Source organism: Marmota monax, unplaced genomic scaffold (assembly GCF_021218885.2).
Source record: "Marmota monax isolate L192 unplaced genomic scaffold, Marmota_monax_Labrador192_F-V1.1 WCK01_AAM20220418_F8-fsc00171, whole genome shotgun sequence".
NCBI classification, from domain to species: Eukaryota; Metazoa; Chordata; class Mammalia; order Rodentia; family Sciuridae; genus Marmota; species Marmota monax.
Window position 1 is genome coordinate 3,649,483 of NW_026694658.1, and position 23,688 is coordinate 3,673,170.

General features: G+C 36.7%; 1 protein-coding gene across 1 annotated transcript in view; it reads left to right on the forward strand.

Moving 5' to 3' along the window:
• The first annotated feature begins 179 nt into the window (after positions 1-179).
• The window catches only part of Ska2 (spindle and kinetochore associated complex subunit 2), a 39,322-nt gene continuing 15,813 nt past the window's right edge, over positions 180-23,688 (forward strand). Inside the window, exons 1-2 of the mRNA XM_046423274.2 lie at positions 180-259; positions 17,834-17,920. Of these exons, the coding sequence (XP_046279230.1) occupies positions 227-259; positions 17,834-17,920 (120 nt within the window). The 5' untranslated portion in view covers positions 180-226. The remainder of the gene's footprint in view (positions 260-17,833; positions 17,921-23,688) is intronic.

Genomic DNA, 23,688 nt, shown 5'->3' on the forward strand with positions numbered 1-23,688 from the left:
AATATGCTGCAGCCAATCCTCCTGCGGCGTTTTGTGTCTTTATCCAACAGGAAAATGTGTTTCATATGGAGGGGCGGCACCCAGTTGCCAATGGGCGGGCGCCGGTAAAACAGAGGAGCCAATGAGTGCGAAACATTGAGTGACAGCTGTCCAATAGAGACCCTCAGTGCTAGTACGGCTTGCAGCTTAAGCGCCGCCGCGGTCTGAGGAATGTCAACTATTCAACATGGAGGCGGAGGTCGATAAGCTCGAACTGATGGTGAGTGCAAAGTGAAGGACACCTACTGGGTAATTAATTTTTCCCCAGTGGCCTCGAAGGTGGGGAGCAATGTGGAGTTGCGGGAAACTCTGGGCAGCGGAGGCTGGACCAAATTGGAGTTCCCTCCTCCTGCACCAAAGGGAGCCGCCACCGCCTGGTCTCCTAACCGCCGCGGGCGAAGGGGTACATCCGGGAAATTCTTGAGGGAAATGGCGGGAGATGCTGAGGGTGTGGGGCCTTTGGAATTTCTTGTTTCTTGCCTTCACTTTTCTATCCCTGAAGGAGCTGTACCTGATGGAAACAGCGTTTTATGTATTCACACACACACACACACACACACACACACACACGACTGGAAGGGTCTATCAACGCCCCAAGACGGGAGGAGGTCGTTCACACCCCTAGAAAAAAGGGGGATGTGGGGTGGGAAGTAAGCCGCGGAAGGGGGCGCGGGGAGAAACGAACCATTCATGTTTTCGAAGGCGGGCTGAGAAAGGATGCTAAACGTGCGCTACAACTTCCTAGCGGCCAAGGGAGTCCCCTAGACTGCTATGTGTTTGGCCCGGAGGATGCAAGCTTTGGGTGAGCGAGCCGTCGGAGCTATGGGGATCTGAACTATAGGCTCGTTTCCTCGAGAGCCGGGGATATTGGAAATGGGAGGGCACCTTGCTCACGAGTTGCCCATTTTCATTCATCTGTGAAAGTAGAGGGCGGGGGCGAAGAACTAGAAAGCACTCCCCTTGTTGCTGTTGTGTGTGGCCTGCTGGAGGGTGCCAAGCTGAAGGGCTATCCTTGTTTTCTTTATGGGGTTAGCCCTTACCCTCTCTTGTCCCCTTAATTCCCTCCCTCCCGTCCTTAGTCTACCAGCTTGATAGCCCGCGCTTTTTTCTTGGCTCCCTTGTTCTGCCTTCACTCTTTTATTTTCTTCTTGCATTATCGGTGTTTTCAGATTGGGTTGGTTTCTTTAAAAATATGGAACTTTGAGGAAGTACCCATCTTTGAGTTCCTGTTGTTTTTTAAAGAAAATAACAAGATCAAATTTTAAAAAGTACAAAAAAACTTCTTTCTTCTCCAGCTTCAATCTGTTTCTCCTCCTCCCCTCCATTCCCTGGCGTTATTGCTTAGGTATATCTGTGTGCCCACACTGCTCTTTCCAAGATGAATATTGGTTCTTCTGCTTTGGTAAGGATCTGTGGTGATCCTGGATGATAGTGTGTACTACCCCCGCCCCATTCCCACCCCAGAAAAATGTTAGGCCTTGATTTATCTTATTATTTTCATTTGATTTGTTAAGGAATTGAAGCACCGGTTTTATTTACATTTAATTGCAAGGCTTTCAATTACTTTAACATTTGTGTCCAAATTTTCTTTGTGGAGGGAGTGTGGGTATGGAAACAGAATGGAGGGAGACATGGGAGGGAAGACGAATTTTCTTTCTGCAATTTTCCAAACCTGCAATAATGAATATTTGTTCGTTTTGTTTTTATTTTTTATTTTTACTTTTTTTTTTAAATACACGAAATGTCAAGGATAGGAGTTTACTTCTATCAACAGGCATAAAAATTAAGACTGTCTTTTCCCACTCCCCCATTTTAAATTCCTCTCTGCAGATACAGATATTTCTGCTTAGTTGTTATATGCTGCCTGATGCTAATTGTTTTTTAATATATGCCCACACAGCCTGTTGGCTGTTTAATTTTTATACTTTGTTCTAGCTTTTGCAATAGCATCAATATTCTTAGAAAACTTCTTCTTCTTTTTTTTTTTTTGTTAGAATGAACAAATTCTATTTTAAGGGAAAAGCAAGTAAACATTTTGAAAAATGGAGGTTTTAGAAAGTTACGAGGCAGCCAACTTTTAAACTTTTAGATGTTTAATTATGAGATAGCTTTTAAACTTCCTTTTGATGAGAGGAAGACTAGAAAGCAGAGTTCCCTCCCCCCTTAAATTTCTTAAAAGTAAATTAGTGGTAGCTTTTTTTCAAGTTATTGGTTTGTTTTCCTAATTATTAGGGTTTACGGGCTGGCGTTGTGGCTCAGTGGTAGTGCGCTTGCCTAGCAACCGCGAGGCCCTGGGTTCAATCCTCAGCATCACATAAAAACAAATAAAGGTATTGTGTCCAACTACAACTAAAAAATAAATATTTAAAAAAAATTATTAGAGTTTAAGAATGAATTGGAATTTTTATTATTATTTTTAATATTCCTATTTTGTATTGACTCGATAGTAAAGGATGGTGCATCTCATCTTCGGATTTGCCATATTCCTTTAAAAAATGTTTTAATCTATGAACCAGAATCAGTGTAGTTTCTAAGATTCTAAAGGTAAATGATTTCTGGTACAATCTTATGGGTTTTTGTTTGTTGGTCTTACATTACTTAAATAAAGGATTGCCAGGGGACCAGTATGGAATATTTAGTAGGTGAAAAGAGAATGCATTGTATTTAACTTTGAAAAAGTTATCTTAGTTTTGTAAACAGATAGCCTGATCCTCTTAATTTAATATTTTTTTTCTATTTTCTTGTATTAACTTACAGTTCAGAATACTAAACACTTGTCTTTATAAACACTTGTCTTTAAAACATGACACTTGATTGACAAGAGTTAAATATTCTCACATTTGAATTTTGTGGCCCAGGATTTGAGGCCAAGACTCTTTATGTTCCAGCTGTCCCAAATTTGAGTCCATTTCTTGGTGGGCTTGAGCCACCTAAGTAGCTGAACTGGACCATTTAAAGGAAGGTTGGTGAAAATAAGAGGAAAGTATTTTTGCATCAGTCAACATTACTAAAGGAGGAATAACCTCATTGTAAAGTAATATGTGTTCTCTAACTATTTTCCCTTTACTTATTGATTGAATGATATTTGTGGAAGGCCCTCCTTTTGTGGTTCTACTAGTGATTGTACACAAAAGTGTAATGTGATACTATGATATGCTTACTAATCCTCACAAACCCCCAGAGTCCCTAGGGATTGAAGCTAGGTCCTCTCTACCACTAAGAAGTGACATCTACCTGCCTTGTTATTTTTTGGGACAGGATGTTGCCAAATTGTCCAGGCTGGCCTGAAATTTGCATCCTTCTGCCTTATCTTCCTGAGTAGCAGGGATTAGGCATGTGCAACCATGCCCAACTCTATGATTTCTATTTCTAAGTTTACATTTGTTTTTTAAGGAAATTTATTGTTTACATCTCAGGCCTCTTTCTCCATTATTTTCATTTTGATATTTTAAAATTAACAAGAAATTAATTTGCTTTCTTTTTATATTTAAGGTTTATATTTAAAACCTCTTTCCATAAAATTCAATTAGGTTGGGATAATATTGTCATGTTTAGCTCACATTGATTATTTGGCAGTGTCTTTCTTTGTTATCATAGTCCTCAGTAAACTCTTGAAATAAAAAGCTATAATGATAAGTACTTTTATTTTTGGTACTGAGGATTGAACCCAGGGGCACTTTAGAACACTGAGTACATCCCTAGTCCTTTTTATTTTTGAGATAGGGTTTCCCTGAGGCTGGCCTCAAACTTGTGATCTTCCTGTCTCAGCGTCCGGAGTCACTGGAATTACAGGCACGCACTGTCATGCCTTACAAAATGCTTTGTGTGTGTGTGTGTGTGTGTGTGTGTGTGTTTTGTGTTATAGTTTAGAATCCAGAGTAATAGATTGGGTATATAAGAGATTTTACACATTTATTATTTTTCGTTTATTTTCTTTAACATTCTTATTCAAAGGGCTTGTTTTATATGGCAGGTAATCAATCAGTCATTTTGCTTTGGAAAAGGAGCTAACCAACAAACTATCTCATCAGAGACGAGGAAACTTTATCACAACTGTGACTTAGTACTTCTAATTGGTTTTATTAATACCAATTTTGAGGTATTACTAATACACTTGTTAATTACTACCAAGACTCAAGATATTTTAAAAATTCCTTTACATCTCTGCATGTTTCTATTCGAATGTTAATGGTTGATTAGTCATCAAAAACCAATATCACATTGATATAAATGTCTTTATGTTTTGATGTCTTCTGACCAAAGTGGCAATCCAACTTCAAATTCTTTTCACACTGAAGCTTCAACTGATGCAAGATTCGTTTATGTTCCTTTCCTACTTATTACTGCTTACGAATGCTCTGACTTTATTGCACTACTGTACTTGACAGCTAGCAGTGCAATAGTATTGTCAAAGCATCTGAAAGCAGAGTGCTCGCCAGAATTTTCATTCTTGCCTTACTTCTTTCTTCAGTATTTGTAAATAATTGACTATGAACTTTGTTGCTAAAAACTGTATAATTGTTATAAACAAGAAGTATATCTTTTTAGAAAGTCATAATTTGATAAAAACTTTTTACCTAATATTAAAAACTCACTACTACACTGCATAATGAAACACATTGAGAAAACACTTCTTATATCTAAACTTGTTATGGCTTGTCTAAATGAGTGTACTTGTAATTTGCTTCTTTCTTTAATAGATTTGGGTAGGTTTGGACAAACCTTAGTTTTTATTTAATTGAGTTTTATCACTAATTAGTAAGAGATGAAAACAATCTCTGCTGTATATTTACTGTGGTAACTTGCCTCAGGTCTTAATGTTGATTTTGTATTATGTAGGAAATGCTTAGATTTAAAATTTTAAAATGCTGGAATTAAAGTTCATTTTTGTGTTGATGAGATAAAAACTGTGAATTCATCACTTTTTATAGTGAATTTTATTGAGATACAATTTACACAGAATAAAACTCAATTTTAAGTGTATAATTTCATGAGTTTTGGCAATGGATACAGTCATGTAATGAACAGCATAGCCAGGATATAGATTTCCATCACCTTAAAAAAGGTTTCTTTGTGCCCCTTTGTAGTTAGCCTCTTCCTAGCAAACTCCCTGACAACCATTGACCTATAGCTTTTGTAGAATTTCATGCAAATGGAATTATACAATATATAGCCTTTTGTGTTTGGCTTCTTGTACCTACTATAATGTTTTTGAGATTTATCCCTGTCATTGTTAATTATTAGTGGCTAAACCATTTTTATTACTGAGTAGTATTCCATTGTACAGAATATGACAAATTGTTTATCTGTTCTCCAGATTTTGGACTTTCGGTCTCCATGTTTTGTCTGTTATGAATGAAATGGCCATGAGCATTGAAGTATACAAGTTTTGGGGCCTGTATTCATTTCTTTTGTGTAAATACTGAGGAATGGGATTGCTGGGTAGCATCTTTTCATGGGTTTATTTATAATTGGTATATCTTGTTTAGTGAAGTATCTTAAAATCTTGCCTTTTTTCAAATTGTGTTGCTTTTTTATTTCATCAGAAGAGTCATTTTTCTTTCAAGTCTATTAATTGCCTTCTCGTTTGAAAATTTAAAAAAAATTTTTTTATAGTTGTAGATGGACAGCATGACTTTATTGTATTTGTTTATTTTTATGTGGTGCTAAGGATCAAACTCAGTGCCTCACACATGCTAAGCAAGTGCTCTTTCTCTGAGCTACAGCCCCAGCCCCTCCTTTAAAATTTTTTGATGAAGTCCAATTCATACATTTTATCTTGTGGTGTTTACTTTTTACATTACGTTTCTTTAAGGTATCATTGAGCTTTCTGTTCAGAACCTGTATAATTATGAAGGTTTTGGATAAAAATCTATCATTGAAAGGAGGGAAAGATTTTTTTTCCTGCCTTAAGATTATATTTTGGTGTGAATACGTCTTCAATTTTAGAAATAGAGTAGGAAAGGCCATATGTTATGAGCTCATTTAATGTGAAGTGGGAACTGAGAGTGGTTACACCTGTAATCCCAGCTCCTCTGGAAGGTGAGTGAGGAGAATTTAAAGTTCTAGGCCAGTCCTGGCAACTTAGCTAGATCCTGTCTCACAAAAGGCTGAGGATGTAGCTCAGTGGTAGAATGCTGGCTGGCCTAGCATGCTGGAAGTTCTGAGTTCAGTTCCTAGCACCACATATAAAAAAGATTATACTTCTAATTTATCTTAATATATACCATTTTTAGTTTGAATAAGTTAACCCTGGCTTTTTTGAGTTCAGTATTTTTGTTCTTATTTTATAAATACAGAAACAATCTCAATTTTTGCTAAGGTTTCTGATTTCTTTTAGAGCCTAGTTTTTAATATATATTCTCTTCTTTAAGCTGAGGATTCTTAGAGGAGCTCTGTCTCATCAGAAAAATATATACAGATAGATAAAATTGCCAGTGGTTAACAGGGATTTGTAGTTTGCAGTAGTTTGGATCTGAAATATCCCCTAAAGGCTTATGTGGAAACAACTTGGTCCCCAGCATGTGGTGCTATTGGGAGGTGTGGTGGAACCTTTTAGTGGTGAAACCTAATTGGAAGAAGTTAGGTCATTGGGGGGATTGCATTTGAAAGGAAAATTTGGACACCTCCTCCCTCTCTCTTTGCTTCCTAGCCACCGGGAGGTGAACAGGCCTCCTTTGCCTTGTGCTTCCACCCTGTTATACTCTGCTGCCATAGGCCCAAAGCAATAGGCCCAAGTGACCATTCACTGAAGCCTCTGAAACTGAGTCAAAATAAGTCTTTCTAGCTGGATGTGGTGGCACACTCCTGTGATCCAAGTTGTTTGGAAGGTTGAGACAGGAGGATTTCAAGTTCAAGAATAGCCTCAGCAATTTACTAGCAAGACCCTATCTCAAAATGACAAAAAGTAAAAAGGGGTGGGAATGTGCTCAGTGGTAAAGCTTGTCTTTCCTTTGGGTTCATTCCCCAGCATAAAAACAAAACAAACAAAAAACTACATTGTTGTTTCAAGTGTGTGCACAGTTTCAACTGGATTCTGCAATTTAGGAATGTAGCTATTTGTCATATTTGGCATATATTCTAACTTTATACACTGAATATGAGATTATCATGAGTTATGAGCATTTTATATATACACATATATTACACAATATATTATGTGTTTTAAAATATTCTGTGTAACAGCAACATAATATTTGAGAATATACTGCCTGTCAGACACTATTAGAGATTAGTGATTTATAAAACCACCTTGGGCTGGGGCTGTGCTACATACCTATAATCCCAGCAACATGGGAGGATTAGGCAGGAGGATATCAAGTTCAAAGCCAGCTTCAACTATAACAAGATCCTTAAGCAATTTAGTGAAACCCTCTCTCAAAATAAAAAATTTAAAAGTGCTGGGAACATAGCTTGGTGGTAAAGTCCCCCTGGGTTCAGTTCCCATGATGAAACCAAACTAAAAAGAAAAACAAACAAAAAATAAACAGGCTGACATATTTGAGACAGTAAAATTAGTGTGACTGAAGTGTGAAGTGTGAAGCTTTAGTGGAGAGAGAATTTTTATTTATCTATCTATTTATTTATTTATTTATGTATCTTTAGTTTTAGGTGGATTCATTAGGGTTTTTTTTTTTTTTTAATGTGGTGCCCAGGATGGAACCCAGTGCCTCATGCATGCTAGGTGAGCACTCTACCACTGAGCCACCTCTCCAGCTCCGAGAGAGAATTTTAATATCATCTTGGGAAGAATCATACTAAATTGGAATTAATTTTATAGGCTTTGGAAAACCCCAGTGATCTTTTTTTTCCCCTAATGTTACTGATTGAGCCCATGAACTTGCACATGCTAGGCAAAAGCTCTCTCACTGAGTGATAGCCCTGCTTACACCCCAATGATCTTTAAGTGAAGAATGACTTGGTATAGAATGCCTTATACTTCATTAAAAAAAAATTGCTTTTGGCTGGGCAGGGTGGCACAGGTGTGTAATTTTAGCGGCTCAAAGGCTGAAGCAGAAGAATCTCGAGTTCAAAGCCAGCCTCGGCATCTTAGTGAAGCCTCAGCAACTTAGTGAGGCCCTATCTACCCAAAATACAATTGCTTTAGTTATTATACATGTTTACATATTTTTTATAGGAAAATTAGAAGACAGGTAAGCAAAAAGAGAAGAAAACCACATTTTTACGACTGTTAAGACTATGTTGTAATGTATTTTACAATTTTATGTACGTTTATCTATTTTACTAATTAAGCCAGGTTCATTCAGTATATTGTGAAAAATCTGTCCCTGTAGCATTCATAGCACAAGTAAACAAATAAATTAAATCCTGAAAGCTTTAAAGAAGTAGCTTACTGGGCTGGGGATGTGGCTCAATCGGTAGCGCGCTTGCCTGGCATGCGTGCGGCCCGGGTTCGATTCTCAGCACCACATACAAAGATGTTGTGTTTGCGGAAAACTAAAAAAAATAAAATAAATATTTAAAAAAAAAAGAAGTAGCTTACTTCATTTGAAAAAACCAGCCTTTATATACCTTAGCAATAGTTAAGTAAAACCTTGAGACAAAGAACTGAAAAAAATAAAATTTCTGCCCATGTTCTTCCCCTTTGGCTGCCTTTTGCCTGATATAACATGTCTGTAACTTGGTTCTAGTGCATATTGCTGTTTATCTATTTCAGACAAGTTTAGATATGCATTTGTTCTGTTGGAAGAAAGTAGATAATAGTCAAAACACTCTAGTAGAAAAAGGCAAAAGTCAATTTTGTTTATGTAGATGTTATAGGTGGCTCTTAACTTGTTGGCAACTTGGAATAAATTCCAGTTAAAACAGGGTAGGTTTATTTTTATTTTTTAATTTAATTTAATTTTTTTGTGGTGCTAGGGATCAAACCCAGGGCCTCACATGTGCAAGGCAAGCAATCTACTGCTGAGCCACACCTCTGGGCCCTTAAAACAGGTTTTCTTTCTTTTTTTTTTTTTGGTACTGGTTGCTTTACCACTGAGCTACATCCTTTAAAAAAGTAGATTACTTCAATTGAAAAGACCAGCTTTTATATACACTAACAATAGTTAAGTAAAACCTTGAGATGAAGAACTGAAAAATATAAAACTTTTTCCCCTTTGGCAGCCTTCTGCCTGATATAACATGTCTGTAGTCTGGTGCTAGTACATGTTGCTGTTTATCTCAGCACTTTTTAATTTTTAATTTTGAGACAGGATCTCACTAAGTTGCTTAGAGCCTCACTAAATTGCTAAGACTGCCCTTGGATTTGCAGTCCTCCTCCTTCAACTTCTTGTGTTGTTGGGATTACAGGCATGTGCTTCCACACTTGGTTTAAAACAGATTTTAAAATATATATTTTTTCATTTGTTGATAGACCTGTATTTATTTATTTATATGCTTTGCTGAGAATCAAATCCAGTGCCTCACACATGCTAGGCAAGTGCTTCATCACTGAGGTAGAACTCCAGCCCTTAAAACTGCTTTTTAAAAGGTGGTTTTAGGGCTGGGGCTGTGGCTCAAGTGGTAGCGCGCTCGCCTGTCATGCGTGCGGCCTGGGTTCGATCCTCAGCACCACATACAAAGATGTTGTGTCCGCCGAGAACTAAAAAAATAAATAAATATTAAAAAAAAAAATAAAATAAAAGGTGGTTTTACTGTTTTTTTTTTTTTTTCAAATAAATGAATGTTCTTTCATCCCTTTTGTCATTGTGCATTAGACTGAATTGGGTATACACTAAAATCTAGGAATACAGAACCTGGGAGGATAGCTCAGTGGTATAAAGTAAAAAGGGATCTTGTCAGTAAGAAATTTGAAATCAAGTGGTGATATTATCCCATGCAAACAAAAGATTATAATATAGTACAGAAAATGGCAAACCAGAGCCTTGAACAAAGTAAAATGAGAGTAAATAAAGGTGTTTCTGAATCTGAATTCGAGTGAAAAGCATATAAGAAAATAGATTTTTGATTAATGGTATAGCTACTCTAGTTCAAGGAGTGTTTAAGATACCTAATGCTTCCTTAAAACAATGTTTCTATCTATCAGGTGACACAAGTGACCTATAATCCTAGTGACGCTGAAGATTTGAGACACGAGGATTGCAAGTTTAAGGCCAGCCTGGGCAACAGAGCAAGAACCTGTCTCAAAAAAAAGTGTTGGGGATGTAGCTCAAAGTAGAGTGCTTGTTTAGCAGATGGAATACACTGGGTTCAATCCCCTATACAGAAAAGATTGGGGGCTGGGCTGGGGTTGTGGCTCAGCTGTAGAGTGCTCGCCTAACCTGTGCCAGGCCCTGGGTTCAATCCTCAGCACCACATAAAAATAAAATAAAAATATTGTGTCTATCTACAGCTAAAAAATAAAATATTTTTTAAAAAAAGAAAGAAAAGGTGGGGGGTAGTGAGCAATGTTTCTATTAAAAATGCATTTCTAAGCCTACTTGGTGAATCCAGAACATATCTTTTCTAAGCCGAAAACAATGGGCAAGACTGAAATTTTTTTTCTTCCTTTATTTCCTTGTGGTTTGATACTGTTGAGACAAATCTCTCACAAATGGATGTCTTTTAAACTTTAAGAGCACTGATCCTTTTTTGGCAGAGCACTGCTGTTACAATGGGAATCTGTGGGTTTGTTTTTAAAAAGCAAGTATTTTTAATTTTTGGTACTGGAGATTGAACCTAGGGGCACTATACCACTGACCTGTATTCCCAGACCTTTTTATTTTTTGAGGCAGGGTCTTGCTAAGTTGCTTAGGGCCTCATTAAGTTGGTTGGCCTCGAATTGCTGATCCTTCTGCCTTAGCCTTCTAAGTTGTTGGGATTACAGGTATGTGCCACTGCTCCATGTAAAGGCAAGTATTTTTAAACTGAGAACTGCAATTCTTTTCTTTTTGCTGAAAATAGTTGAGTAGTATGTTATACATTGTGTTAGTTACTTAAAGCCTTAAACTGGTCATATTAAAACCTAGGATAACAATATTTTTTTTTGGGGGGGGTACTGGGAATTGAGCTCAGGGGCATTTGACCACTGAGCCACATCCCTAGCTCTGTTTTGTATTTTATTAGAGACAGGGTCTCACCAGTTGCTTATCGCCTTGCTAAACTGCTGAGGCTGGCTTTGAACTTGTGATCCTCCTGCCTCCGCCTCCCTAGCTGCTAGGATTGCAGGCTTGCACGTGGTTCTAGGATAACAATTTTATATGCTTAAAAATATGTAGCGTATTTTCTAAAACAGTTACTTCTTAAACTATTTCTTTTCCTATTTGTGTAGACTATCCTTTATGGCCCCAGTCTATTTCCAAAGATGTCTAGTCTGCAGAAAGAAAATTAATTATTCTTGGGGTGCTTTGACAATGATTTCCATAGATTTTTCCAGCTAAATTAAATATTTTTTTAATCACCTTTAGGGTCAATATATAACCTTTGCCTGTATTTATTTATTTATTTTATTACTGATTTTGAAGAAAACTGTAATTGTTTCTGAAATACAAATGTCTTGGGCTTAAACACAAGCACTAGTTTTACTTTAAAATTATAATCCCCTAAAAATAATATCGGTATTTAAAGTTAATTAGCTAAAAGTTATTAAATACAGAAACTTCACTGTTTTACAAGGCTTCTACAAGGCTTACTTAGTAATGAGGAGGGCTGTGAGTAAAGCTTAGAAATATTTTAGGGATCATCATAATTGGTCTATAAATTTCCTGTTTATCACCAGATCCTAGAACCCTATCAATATTGTCTCTGCTGTGTAAATAGCTCTGAGCAGTGCAATATTGCTTATAGGGTTTTGGTATTTGGGAAGAACAATGAGGCAAACTGCAGAAACTATGTAGCTGAAACTGAACCAAAAATCATCTTAAACAGGAAGAAAACAGGAGGTAGAGTTCACTGTAAGCATTAAAATCTGAGGCTTAAACGTCAGAATTTATTGGAAGAAGGCAACATTTATCTTTAAAGTTTATTTTATTTTATTTTTTGTGGCTGGGGATTGAACTTGGGGGCACTCAACCACATTCCCAGTCCTATTTTGTATTTTATTTAGAGACAGGGTCTCACTGAGTTGCTTAGCACCTCACGGTTTGCTGAGGATGGCTTTGAACTCACAATCCTTCTGCCTTAGCTTCCTGAGCTGCTGGGATTATAGGTATGTGCCACTGCACCTGGCTTTACTAAGTTTTAGCATTTTGACAAGTTAATCATGTTTATTTGTAATTATAAGGAAATAATAGAATTGAAGTGTTGAAAGCCACCTGAAATAATTCTTTCATGTAATAAGAGAGACAGGCCCAGAGAAATGAATACTCACTTAAGGCTACACTGCTGGCTAAAGATACCAGGACTAGAACTACCAAATACTTCAATTCATTTTATTTTTCTGTGCCATACTATCAGGTTTTGTTCAGAGGGGATTTTTATTTTTTAATTTTTATTTCAAGAGAGAATTTTTCATTGATTTTTTTAATAACATGAGCAGATTAATTTTAATTCAAGTTAAGAATTTATAGTTTTTCTACTTCTATATGGCTTTTATTGGCTTTAATCAAGTATAACTGGTTTAATTGCATAAAAACAGAGTAATAATAACTGAATTACAAACAAGTCACTTAGCCTATTTCCTCACTTGTAAAATGGAAGGTTCAAATCAGAGGCTCTTTTTTTTTTTTTTTTTAATTTTTTAAAATTTTTTTAATTGTAGATGGACACAATACCTTTATTTTATTTATTTATTTTCATGTGCTGAGTATCGAACCCAGTGCCTCACATGTGCTAGGGAAGCACTCTACCATCAAGCTACAACCCCAGCCCCTCAGAGGGCTCTTAAAATTGTTTTTCTGTCTCTCAACATTGCATTGAAATCCTTTTTCCTTTTTTGTCCCCCAGACCACTTCACTGATAAGCAAATTCTTATCCTGTTTGTAATCACAAAATATTCTATATAGTTTCCCACAGAGGATAACATTTTACTCTCAAGCTTTTTTCTCTCTTTAAATTTTTTTTTTTTAATTATGGCAAAATACAACAAAAATTACCATTTTGACAATATTTAAATGTACTAATCCCTTGATGTGTACCTGGCTTGGTTCTATCTTTTGGCTATTATGAATAAGGCTGCTATGAAAATGGGTACATAAATATTTCTATAAGATCTTGTTTTCATTTTTGGATATATGTCCGAAAGTGGAATTGCTGGTTCATATTTCTTTTTAAAAATTTTGGGCTTTTTTTTAAGTATATTCTTATTGTTGTGCAACCTCCACACTTATATACCTTTAGAACTTTTTTCATCTTCCAAAATGGAACTATGTTTCTATTAAACAATAACTTCTCACTACTCCCTTCCTCTAGACTCTGGCAACCACCATTCTACCTTTTGTGTCTATAAAAATGATTTTTTTTTTTCCTTGTACTGGTGATTGAACCTAGGATGCTCTACCATTGAGCCATATTTCCAGTTCTTTTTATCTTTTATTTTGAGACAGGGCTTCGCTAAGTTGCTGAGGCTGGCCTTGAATTTGGGGTCCTTCTGTCTCATCCTCCAAGTTTCTGGGATGACAGGCATGTACTACCAGCCTGGGCTCGTCTTTATGAATTTGATTTACTCAGTTCAAATAAATAGATATGCAGTTATCTTTCCTCTGACAGGCTTTTTTTCACTTACTTAGCATGATCTCAGGTTGTCCATGTTACAGCATGTGTTAGAATTTCCTTCCTTTTTAAGACTGAATTGTTTGTTCACATTTGTTTATCTATGCCTCCCTTGATGTGCACCTGGCTTGTTTCTATCTTTTGGCTATTATGAATAAGGCTGCTATGAAAATGGGCACATAAATATTTCTATAAGATCTTGTTTTCTTTTTTGGATATATGTCTGAAAGTGGAATTGCTGGTTCATATTTCTTTTTAAAAAATTTGGGCTTGGGCTGGGGATGTGGCTCGAGCGGTAGCGCGCTCGCCTGGCATGCGTGTGGCCCGGGTTTGATCCTCAGCACCACATGCAAACAGGGATGTTGTGTCCGCTGAAAACTAAAAAAATAAATATTAAAAAATTCTCTCTCTCTCTCAAAAAAAAAAAAAAATTTTGGGGGGGGCTTTTTTTCCCTGCCCTTGGTACCAGGGATTGAACTCAAGGTTACTTAACCGCTGAACAACATCCCTAGCCCTTTTTATTTTTTATTTGGAGATAGGGTCTCACCAAGTTGCTTTGGACCTTGCTAAGTTCCTGAGGCTGGCTTTGAACTTTCTATCCTCCTGCCTCAGCCTCCTGAATTGCTGGGATTATAGGAATGCATCATTGCACCCTGCATGAGCTTTCTATATTTTAAAGTCTATTTAAATTCTTTGTTCTCTGAAATATTTTCTAAATAGAAATATGGGCAGATTACTTAAAAGGGATGGAAGGACTGGGGTTGTAGCTCAGTGGTAGTGTATTTACCTAGCACTTGTGAGGCACTGGGTTCAATTCTCAGCAGCACGTAAAAATAAATAAATAAAATAAAGGTATTGTGTCCATCTACATCTTAAAAAGAAAAAAAAGGGGGCAGATGGAAAATCTAAAAAAAAATTTTTGAAACTAGGTGTGACTGTGTTTATAGTCCCAGTTCAGGAAGCTGAAGCAAGAGGCTTGCTTTAGCCCAAGCGTTGTAGGCCAGCAATACCCCTCAACAACAACAAAAATAAAAACTTTGAAAAGCAGTTGATTGCATGTAAATGTTTAACAATTAACTTCAGGGAAGGTAGAATGCAGTCTCTTAGGCTTGGGCTAGGAATGAGAGACCAAGCTGTAGGAAATTACCTTTTGCCTTCTGTAAGTTCTAAGGACTGTGGGTTTTATCCCTGACAAATTCAAGCCAACACATTTAAGATCCTTTAAAAATATGCAGAATTTCAAAAACTTAATTTATCAATTATACTATATTTAAAAATAAATTACTTTTCGTTTGGCACGGTGGCACACACTTGTAATCCCTGCGGCTGGGGAGGCTGAGACAGGAGGATCATGAGTTCAAAACCTGCCTCAGCAATTTATCGAGGTACTTAGCAACTCAGGGAGACCCTTCCTCTAAATGAAATATAAAAAGGGCTGGGGATGTGGCTCAGTGGTTAAGCACCCTTGGGTTCAATCCTCAGTACCAAAAAAAAAAAAAAAAAGAAAAAAGAAAAACAAAACAAAAAAAAAAACAAACTACTTTTAATACTCTGATATATATCCTTCCCAACTTTTCTATTTATACACATATACATAGTTTACAAAAAGAGGTTATACCATTTTCATAGCTATTAAAAAATTTTTTTTTAGTTGTAAATGGACACAATACCTGTATTTATTTTTATGTGGTGCTGAGGATTGAACCCAGTGCCTCACACGTGTGAGGCAAGCACTCTATCACTGATTTATAGCCCCAGCCCTCTCATAGCTATTTTTGCATTTAACAATTCATAAATATAGTACTGTGTCAAATCAGTCTGTTATCATTTAAGAAATTAATGTTTTTTTAAGATTATAAAAGTAATAACTTTATTGCAAATACTATGAACTATATAAAGTAAAAAGTGGCCATATCCAATAGTTGTTGTTTGTATACCATCATTTTCAGTAACTACTTGGTATTCTGAATATTGACTTCTTTTGTTGGGGGTGTTGGGAATTGAATCTAGGGCCTCAGGCATGTTAAGCACACACTGTGTAACTGAGCCATATGTATTGGAACTTTTAAATGTAAATTTTCATCCAAATTCAGTCCTTGTATACTAATGATGGTCTGTGGCAGTAGTCTCCATTTTTCTCCCTTAGAGGTTTACTACAGAGCATATGCTAATACCCAAGTTAAGTAAATTGGGGTTGTCTAGATTGCTACTATAGTATTGCTACTATTGTATATAGTATGTTATCTTTTCTTGAATACTTTGTGACTCTTCAAGGTCTCTAATTTTGGTGGTACACATCTGTATCTCTTTTGTTAATGGGTTATTTGTAATAAAGGTAACTGTGACTACACCTGATATAAATTTGTTCTGTGTTTTACCTTAACCATAGTTCCTGCCAGAGGTACAAAAATACTCAATAACTGATGAGAATGTCAGTGACTCTAGGCAGTACTGGATCATTGTTAGTGTTTGATTAATATATGACAATAGCTATTAGTATCTTAATTTAAATCTAAGAAAGATTTATGGAGTAGTGACTTCAAAGTGTTAAGTATTAGCCGGACTTGGTGGCACATGCCTGTAATCCCAGTACTTGGGAGGCTGAGTCCAGGGATTGCAAGTTTGTTGCCAGCCTCAGCAGTTTAGGGAGAGCCTGTCCTTAAAAAAAAAAAAAAAAAAAAAAGGGCTCTCTGAAGTTCAGTTCCCAGCAGGGATAGAGGGAATTAAGCAGTTCTTATCAAGGTATAGGAGTAAACACCTGTAATCTGACTTGCTAAAGAGGGTTAGGATCCCAATTTGAGGCCAGGCCAGGTAAATTTAGTGAGACCCTGTCTCATAATAAAATTTTATTTCATTTTACTTTGTTTTTGTACCAGAGATTGAACCCAGGGGTATTTAACCACTAGCCACATCCCCAGTCTCCTTATGTTTTATGCTAAGTTGTTTAGGGCCTTACTAAAGTGCTGAGGCTGGCTTTGAACTTCCTATCCTCATGTTTCAGCCTCCTTAGTTGCAGGAATTACAGGTGTGCACCACCATGGCTGGCAAACATAATAAAATTTTAAAACAAAGGGCTGTGAATATAGGTCAATGGCAGAGCTCTTGCCTAGCATTTGTGAGGCCATGGGTTTAATCCCCAGTAATGGAAAAACTAAAATAAATTTCTAGAAGGGCTGTAGGTATAGCTCAGTAGTTTATCTCTTGCCTAGCATGTGTGAAGGCCTGTGTTTGATCCTCAATAACACACACACATAGTCCAAGATAGTAAAAAAAAAAAATTTTTTTTTTTTTTTTTTTTTTTTTTTGGTACTGGGGATTGAATCCAGGGGAGCTTAACAACTGAGCCAAATCCCCAGCACTTTTATATTTTATTTTGGAACAGGCTCTCACTAAGTTGCTTAGGGTCATTTAAAATTGTTCAAGCTGATTTTAGAATTTCAATTCTTCTGCCTCAGCCTCCCAAGCCACTTTTTAGAAAATCTTTAATAGAGAACAAGTTATTATGAATAAAGGGTTTGGGGAAGGAATACTGGGGATTAAACCCAGGGGCACTTTACCACTGAGCTACATCTCCAACCCTTTTTTACTTTTTACGACAAGACCTTGCCAGGTGCGATGGCACATGCCTGTAATTCTAGGATCTCAAGTTTAAGGCCATCCTCAGCAACTTTGCAAGACCCTAAGCAATTTAGTGAGACCCTGTCTCAAAGTAAAAAATAAAATAGGGCTCTGCAGATGTGGCTCAGTAGGTAAGTGCCCCCTGGATTCAATCTGTTGTACAAAAAAACCAAACCAAAACAACAACAAAAAAAAGGCAGGGGTATCACTAAGTTGAGTTTGGCCTTGAACTTGTGATTCTCCTGACTTAACCTCTGGAGTTGCTGGGATTATAGGTCTGCCACTGCAGCTGGCTATACTTTTTATTTCCATACTTTGTTCCTTTTTTTTTTTTTTTTTGGATAGTGCTGGGTGATGATCAAACCTAGGGCCTGGAGCATGATGGGCAAAAACTTAACCATTGAAAATGAATGTTTATTACATATTATTAAAATATTTAAAAATGTGATGAGAAAAGAGAAAAGAAGTATCATATTTACTAACATGTCTTTTGGTTTACAAAATAATGATCTGTGCTAATTTCTAGTTCCAGAAAGCTGACTCTGATCTGGATTACATTCAGTATAGGCTGGAATATGAAATCAAGAGAAATCATCTTGATTCAGCAGGCCAGGTAATCTATGAAAGAACTAAACCTTTTTTAACTGAATATTTTGTAAAAAGATTTTCTGATAATATTTCTCAAAGTAACATATTATAATTATTATATTACTGAGCTTATAGTCTTAAAGTCTTGTGATAGAAGCTTGGTCACATCATAATAGAGAGATTATACCAGTAATTAGTGAAATTTGTAGCTACTTTTCTTATTTTTTTCTAACTTTTACAAAAGAATGATTGAATTCAGAGACACTAATGAGCCAGTTATGGAAGCCTCAAAAATTTCAAGAGACAATATAGCTACCACTAGGACAGTGGGTCTTCAATAATTTTAAGGATAGAAATCCTGGAAGTCTTGATAGTCTCTGAGGATGATGATGATATACTATTAAGTTTGCTATTAAATATTGAAATATGAGCAGTGATTTTTGGGTACAATTATATATTTATCTTTTCTAAGGTTCAGTTGATCAGAGATATTAGCTGTTTATTTATTATTTATTTGTTAAATTTATTTTTGAGATGAGAGTCTAATTATGTTGCCCAGGCTGGTCTTGACCTCCTGGGCTTAAATGTTCCTGCTGCCTTAGCCTCCTGAGTGTTTGGGACTATAGGCACATACTTAAACATCTGACTATAAAGTTTTTTTTTGGCACCAGTGATTGAACTCTGAGGCACTCAACCACTGAGCCATATCCCTAGCCCTTGTATTTTATTTAGAGATAGGCTGTCACTGAGTTGCTTAGTGCCTCACTGTTGCTAAGGCTGGCTTTGAACTTGCGATCCACCTGTTTCAGCCTTCCTAGCCCCTGGGATTACAGTGTGCACTACCATACCCTGCTCCTCTGACTATTTTTATACCCTAAAATCATAGCTATAAGTGTACATGTTCATGGGATAAAAGCAAGTAATCTTCAAGCATTGTTTGTTAACATTAATATTTTCAGTACTTCTTGGATCTGAAGTACTTGGTACTGAAGATAGCATATTTTGAAATAGCATATTTTGCAGGTTTTCAAAAGAATTCTGTACATTAAAAAAAAAAAAAAAAAACAACTTCTTTAAAAAATTTTTTTTTGGTACCAGGGATTGAACTCAGGGGCACTGGACCACTGGGCCACATCCCCAGCCCTTTTTTGTATTTTATTTAGACACAGGGTCTCACTGAGTTGCTTAGTGCCTTGGCATTGCTGAGGCTGGCTTTGAACTCGCAATCCTCCTGCCTCAGCTTCCCCAATTGCTGGGATTACAAGCATGCACCACTGCGCCCAGCTGAAAAAAAAAAACAAACTTTTTTTGATTGGGTAGAAGTATGAACTAAAGTGAGTTTTTATACAAAATTGGGAGAATTTCATGCATGTTCACTTTTTACTCTTCATGGAATTTCAGAATTCTATGGGAGTCTAGTTTTGAATTTTTTAACTCTGAAAGTAGCTTTTTTTCTTTGACCTTTTTTTTTTTTTCTCACTGAAGAACAAACAACCATTGTGGTCCAATGGTACTATCTGACTGACTAAAGGACTCTTCCAAATCAGTATTTTTCCAGTACTATTTTTAGTACTATTGTGGTAGACATTTTCTCTGCTTTCCATCTCTCATCTTTGTTTCATCTCTAGTTATTTTTCTCTTTTACAACTTGTCTGTGATGAGATTTCTGAGTTACATGTTCAGGTTTCTGGGCATATTACTTAGGAGTTGGTTTCTTACCTAATGGTCATTAATACTTACATAATTCACTGTTGCCTCATAGTTGATTCTTCTTCACTTATACCTGATTTCTTCCCAACTCTGAACCTTTATTTCTATCAAATTAAATGTGTATAATTTGAAGAGTCACACAAGTATAAAACTTATAATTTCCAATAGTAATTAATTGCTTCACACTCTCCCACCCTCAAGAAGGCCACTAGTTTATTTCAGTGTCTTCTATCTTTTTTTCATTTTTTTGGGTGCTGGGACTTGAACTCAGGGCCTCACATATGCTCAACACATACTGTACCACTGAGCTATACCCCAGCCCTAGTATTTCTTTTGTATTTCTAAATAGTATGCTTATACTACATTCCCCTGGCATCTGAAATATCTACTGATTTCCTAGATATAAATGATTCTAAGTCAAATTCCAACTCTGCTTCTTATTAGTTTCATGATTTTAGGCAAGCCAGTTAACTTCCCTGTATTATAAAATGGGGCTATTCTCATAGTCCATAGGTTGAAAGAGAATAAAATTAATTAACATATGCAATGTGTTTAGAATTGTTTGATCCATAGGAAGTGCTCTTCATGAGCTGTTTATTAACAGTAATTCTTGGTATAGATGATGAAGATGAAATACTACCCATATTTATTTTAATCTTCATATTTGTGGATAAATCAATATTCAAAATTTATGTTATGATTCTAAATATTGCTTCTGTCTAATCCCTGTTGAATACATTCCTGCTTTTCCTTTTGTTTTATTTATTTATTCATTTGTGATACTAGGGCTTAAACACAGAGCTACAAATATCTTCAGCTCTTTTTATTTTTTACTTTGAGAGAGGGTCTCACTAAATTGCCCAGGCTGGCCTCCCACTTCAGCCTCCCAAGTAGCTGAGATTATAGGTGTGGACCACTATGCTTGGCTGCTTATTCTTTTTTCATAACTTGCTTCATTTTTCCTATGAGCACATGACTAATTCAGCCTCCATTCCTGATGAGTGGTTTGGTAGATTGGAGATTTTTTTTTTTTTTTTTAATTGAAGTAGTGGGAATTGAACCCAGATGAGGTGCTCACTCATTCAGTTACTTTATATTTTTTATTTAATATTGAGACAGGGTCTAGCTACATGGTCCAGGCTGTACTTGAACTTGCAATCCTCCTGCCTCAGCTTCTCAGGGAGCTGGGATTACAAGCTTATGTAACTTCACCCAGCAAGATTATTTTCTCTTAATTTTAATATCATTGTTTTGTTGTTTCCTAGCTTGTAGGGTTGCTGTTGAGAAATAAATGTCATTCTAATTCCAGAAATTTTGTGTGTGCTCTTCTTCATGCATCTGTTTCTCTTGTACCCTCCCCCATCTCTTAGAACTTTGGGAATATTTTATTTGTGCTGGATTTTTTTATTTTATTGTTTAGATTTCTTCATTAATTATTCTGTCACTTGATGGGATCCTTTCTTTCTTTTTTTTTTTTTTTGGTACTGGAGATTGAACCCAAGGTTGCTTAACCACTGAGCCATATCCCCAGCCCTTTTTTGTATTTTATTTAGAGATAGGATCTTGCTGAGTTGCTAAGGTCCTTGCTAAGTTGCTGGGGCTGGCCTCAGCCTCCCTAGCCACTCGGATTACAGATACATGCCACACAACCAGCAAGAATTTTTTTTTTTTTTTAATATTTTTTTGGGTACTAGCGATTGAACCCAGGGGTGTTCTAGAACTGGAGATAGGTGTGTGCCATCACACTGGGCCCCAAGAGTTCATTTTAAGAATATAGGCCAGAAATGAATTTAAGGAAAGTGAATAGGACTGAAAAATTATATACTGTATACTAAACTCAACTATTTTTTGGTACTGGAGATTGAACCTGTGGTCTGGGGCATGCTAAGCATATGGTCTATAACTGAGTTATGTGCTCTGCTATAAGACTGACCTTTTGACCACTGGACAACATCCCCAGTCCTTTTTATTTTTTTATTTTGAGACAGGGTCTCACTAAGTTACCAAGGCTGGCCTTGAACTTGAAATCCCTCTGCCTCAGCCTCCCGAGTTACTGGGATTATAGACATGTACCACTGCACCCAGCTGATATTTTTTTTAATTAATTTTTTAATTTATATGTGACAGCAGAATGCATTACAATTTTTTTTAATATTTAGTGTTTAGTTGTAGTTGGATTCAATACCTTTATTTTATTTATCTATTTTCATGTGGTGCTGAGGATCAAACCCAGGGCCTTGCATGCGCTAGGCAAGTGCTCTACCGCTCAGCCACAACCTCAGCCCTAAAATTCTTATTACACATATAGAGCACAATTTTTCATATCTCTGGCTGTATACAAAGTATATTCATACCAATTAGTGTCTTCATACATGTACTATGGATAATAATGACCATCACATTTCACCATCATTTCTGACCCCATGCCTCCTCCCTTTCCCCTCCAACCCCTCTGCCCTATCTAGAGTTCCTCTATTCCTCCCATGCTCCCTCTCCCTCCTTCACTATGAATCAGCTTCCTTATAGCAGAGAAAACATTCGGCATTTGGGTTTTTGGGATTAGCTAACTTCAGTTAGCATTATCTTCTATAACTCCATCCATTTACCTGTAAATGCCATGATTTTATTCTCTTTTATTGCTGAGTAATATTCTATTGTGTATATATGCCACATTTTTTAATCCATTCATCTATTTTTTTAAAAAATATATTTTTAGTTGTATTTGGACACAATCTCTTTATTTTTATGTGGTATTGAGGATTGAACCCAGTGCCTCACACATGCAAGGCAGGTGCTCTATCACTGAGCTTCATTCAGCCCCAGCACCTATCCATTCATCTATTGAAGGGCATCTAGGTTGGTTACACATTTTAGCTATTGTGAATTATGCTGCTATAAACATTGATTTGGTTGTGTTCCTGTAGTATGCTGTTTTTAAGTCCTGTTAGTATAGACCAAGGAGAGGGATAGCTGGGTCAAATGGTGGTTCCATTCCCAATTTTCCAAGAAATCTCCATACTGCTTTCCACATTGGCTGCACCAATTTGCAGTCCCACCAGCAGTGTAAGAGTGTACCTTTTCCCCCACATCCTCACCAACACTTATTGTTGTTTGTATTCATAATAGCTGCCATTCTGATTGAAGTGAGATGAAATCTTAGAGTGGTTTTTGTGGGAAGCCATTCTCGCATGTGATTGGGCACCTCCCTGATTGGGTGTGAGGCATTCTGTATCAGAACTAATCCCCACCCTTTCTAGGTGCGAGAGCCCATCCTTGTGGGGGTGTGACTGATCATTGACCTTGGAATGCTGTCCCCCTGGACCTTCATTGGATGGAATTTTCCCCTGAATTTCTTGTTCCCCAATAAAAGGCCACTCTCTGGCGTGCCCTGCCTCTCTCTCTTCTGCTAGTCTGTGTAAACCTTGTTGCCCCACCGGGTAGCTCGAGGCAGGAGCCAGAGGGGAGAGCCATCTCAGACCTGGTCAAAGAAAAAAGTAATTTGCGTTTATGTGTGTTTATTTTGATCTCACTAGTTAACTTCTGTGCTTCGAACCTCTAGTATTAAGCTAGCATGCTGGTCGTGCGGCTGAATTGGCGCCCACAAGAGAGCATTTTAGATTAACTAGATTGAGTGGGAGCGCGCTATAAAGATAAAGGAATTGGTGACAATTTTGGGTCACAAAAGTACCTGGAGGTACTGAAGGGATGACACGTTAAATTATTTAAAATGGGAAATTCAACTTCTAGTGATAAGGACATGTATTTGACTATTTTAGAAACCATAATTAATCAGAAAGGAAAACGGATAAAAAAGACTCAGTTATTACAATTCTTAAAGGTTGTAGGTGAATTTTGTCCTTGTTTATTGTGACCAAGATTTGCCAAATTTACATACTGGGGAGAAATCAGGGAGGAAATTACAAAAATTTGCCTTTCTAATGAATTACCTGGAGGCATTGAGAATATTCAAAAAACTTGGACGGCCTTAGAAATTTGTCTTTTTGACTACTTGGACCATAGCTCATGGCCCCCTGAAGATCTATTGAAAGGCATTCAGAGAGCTATTAAGTCTATTCAAATGGA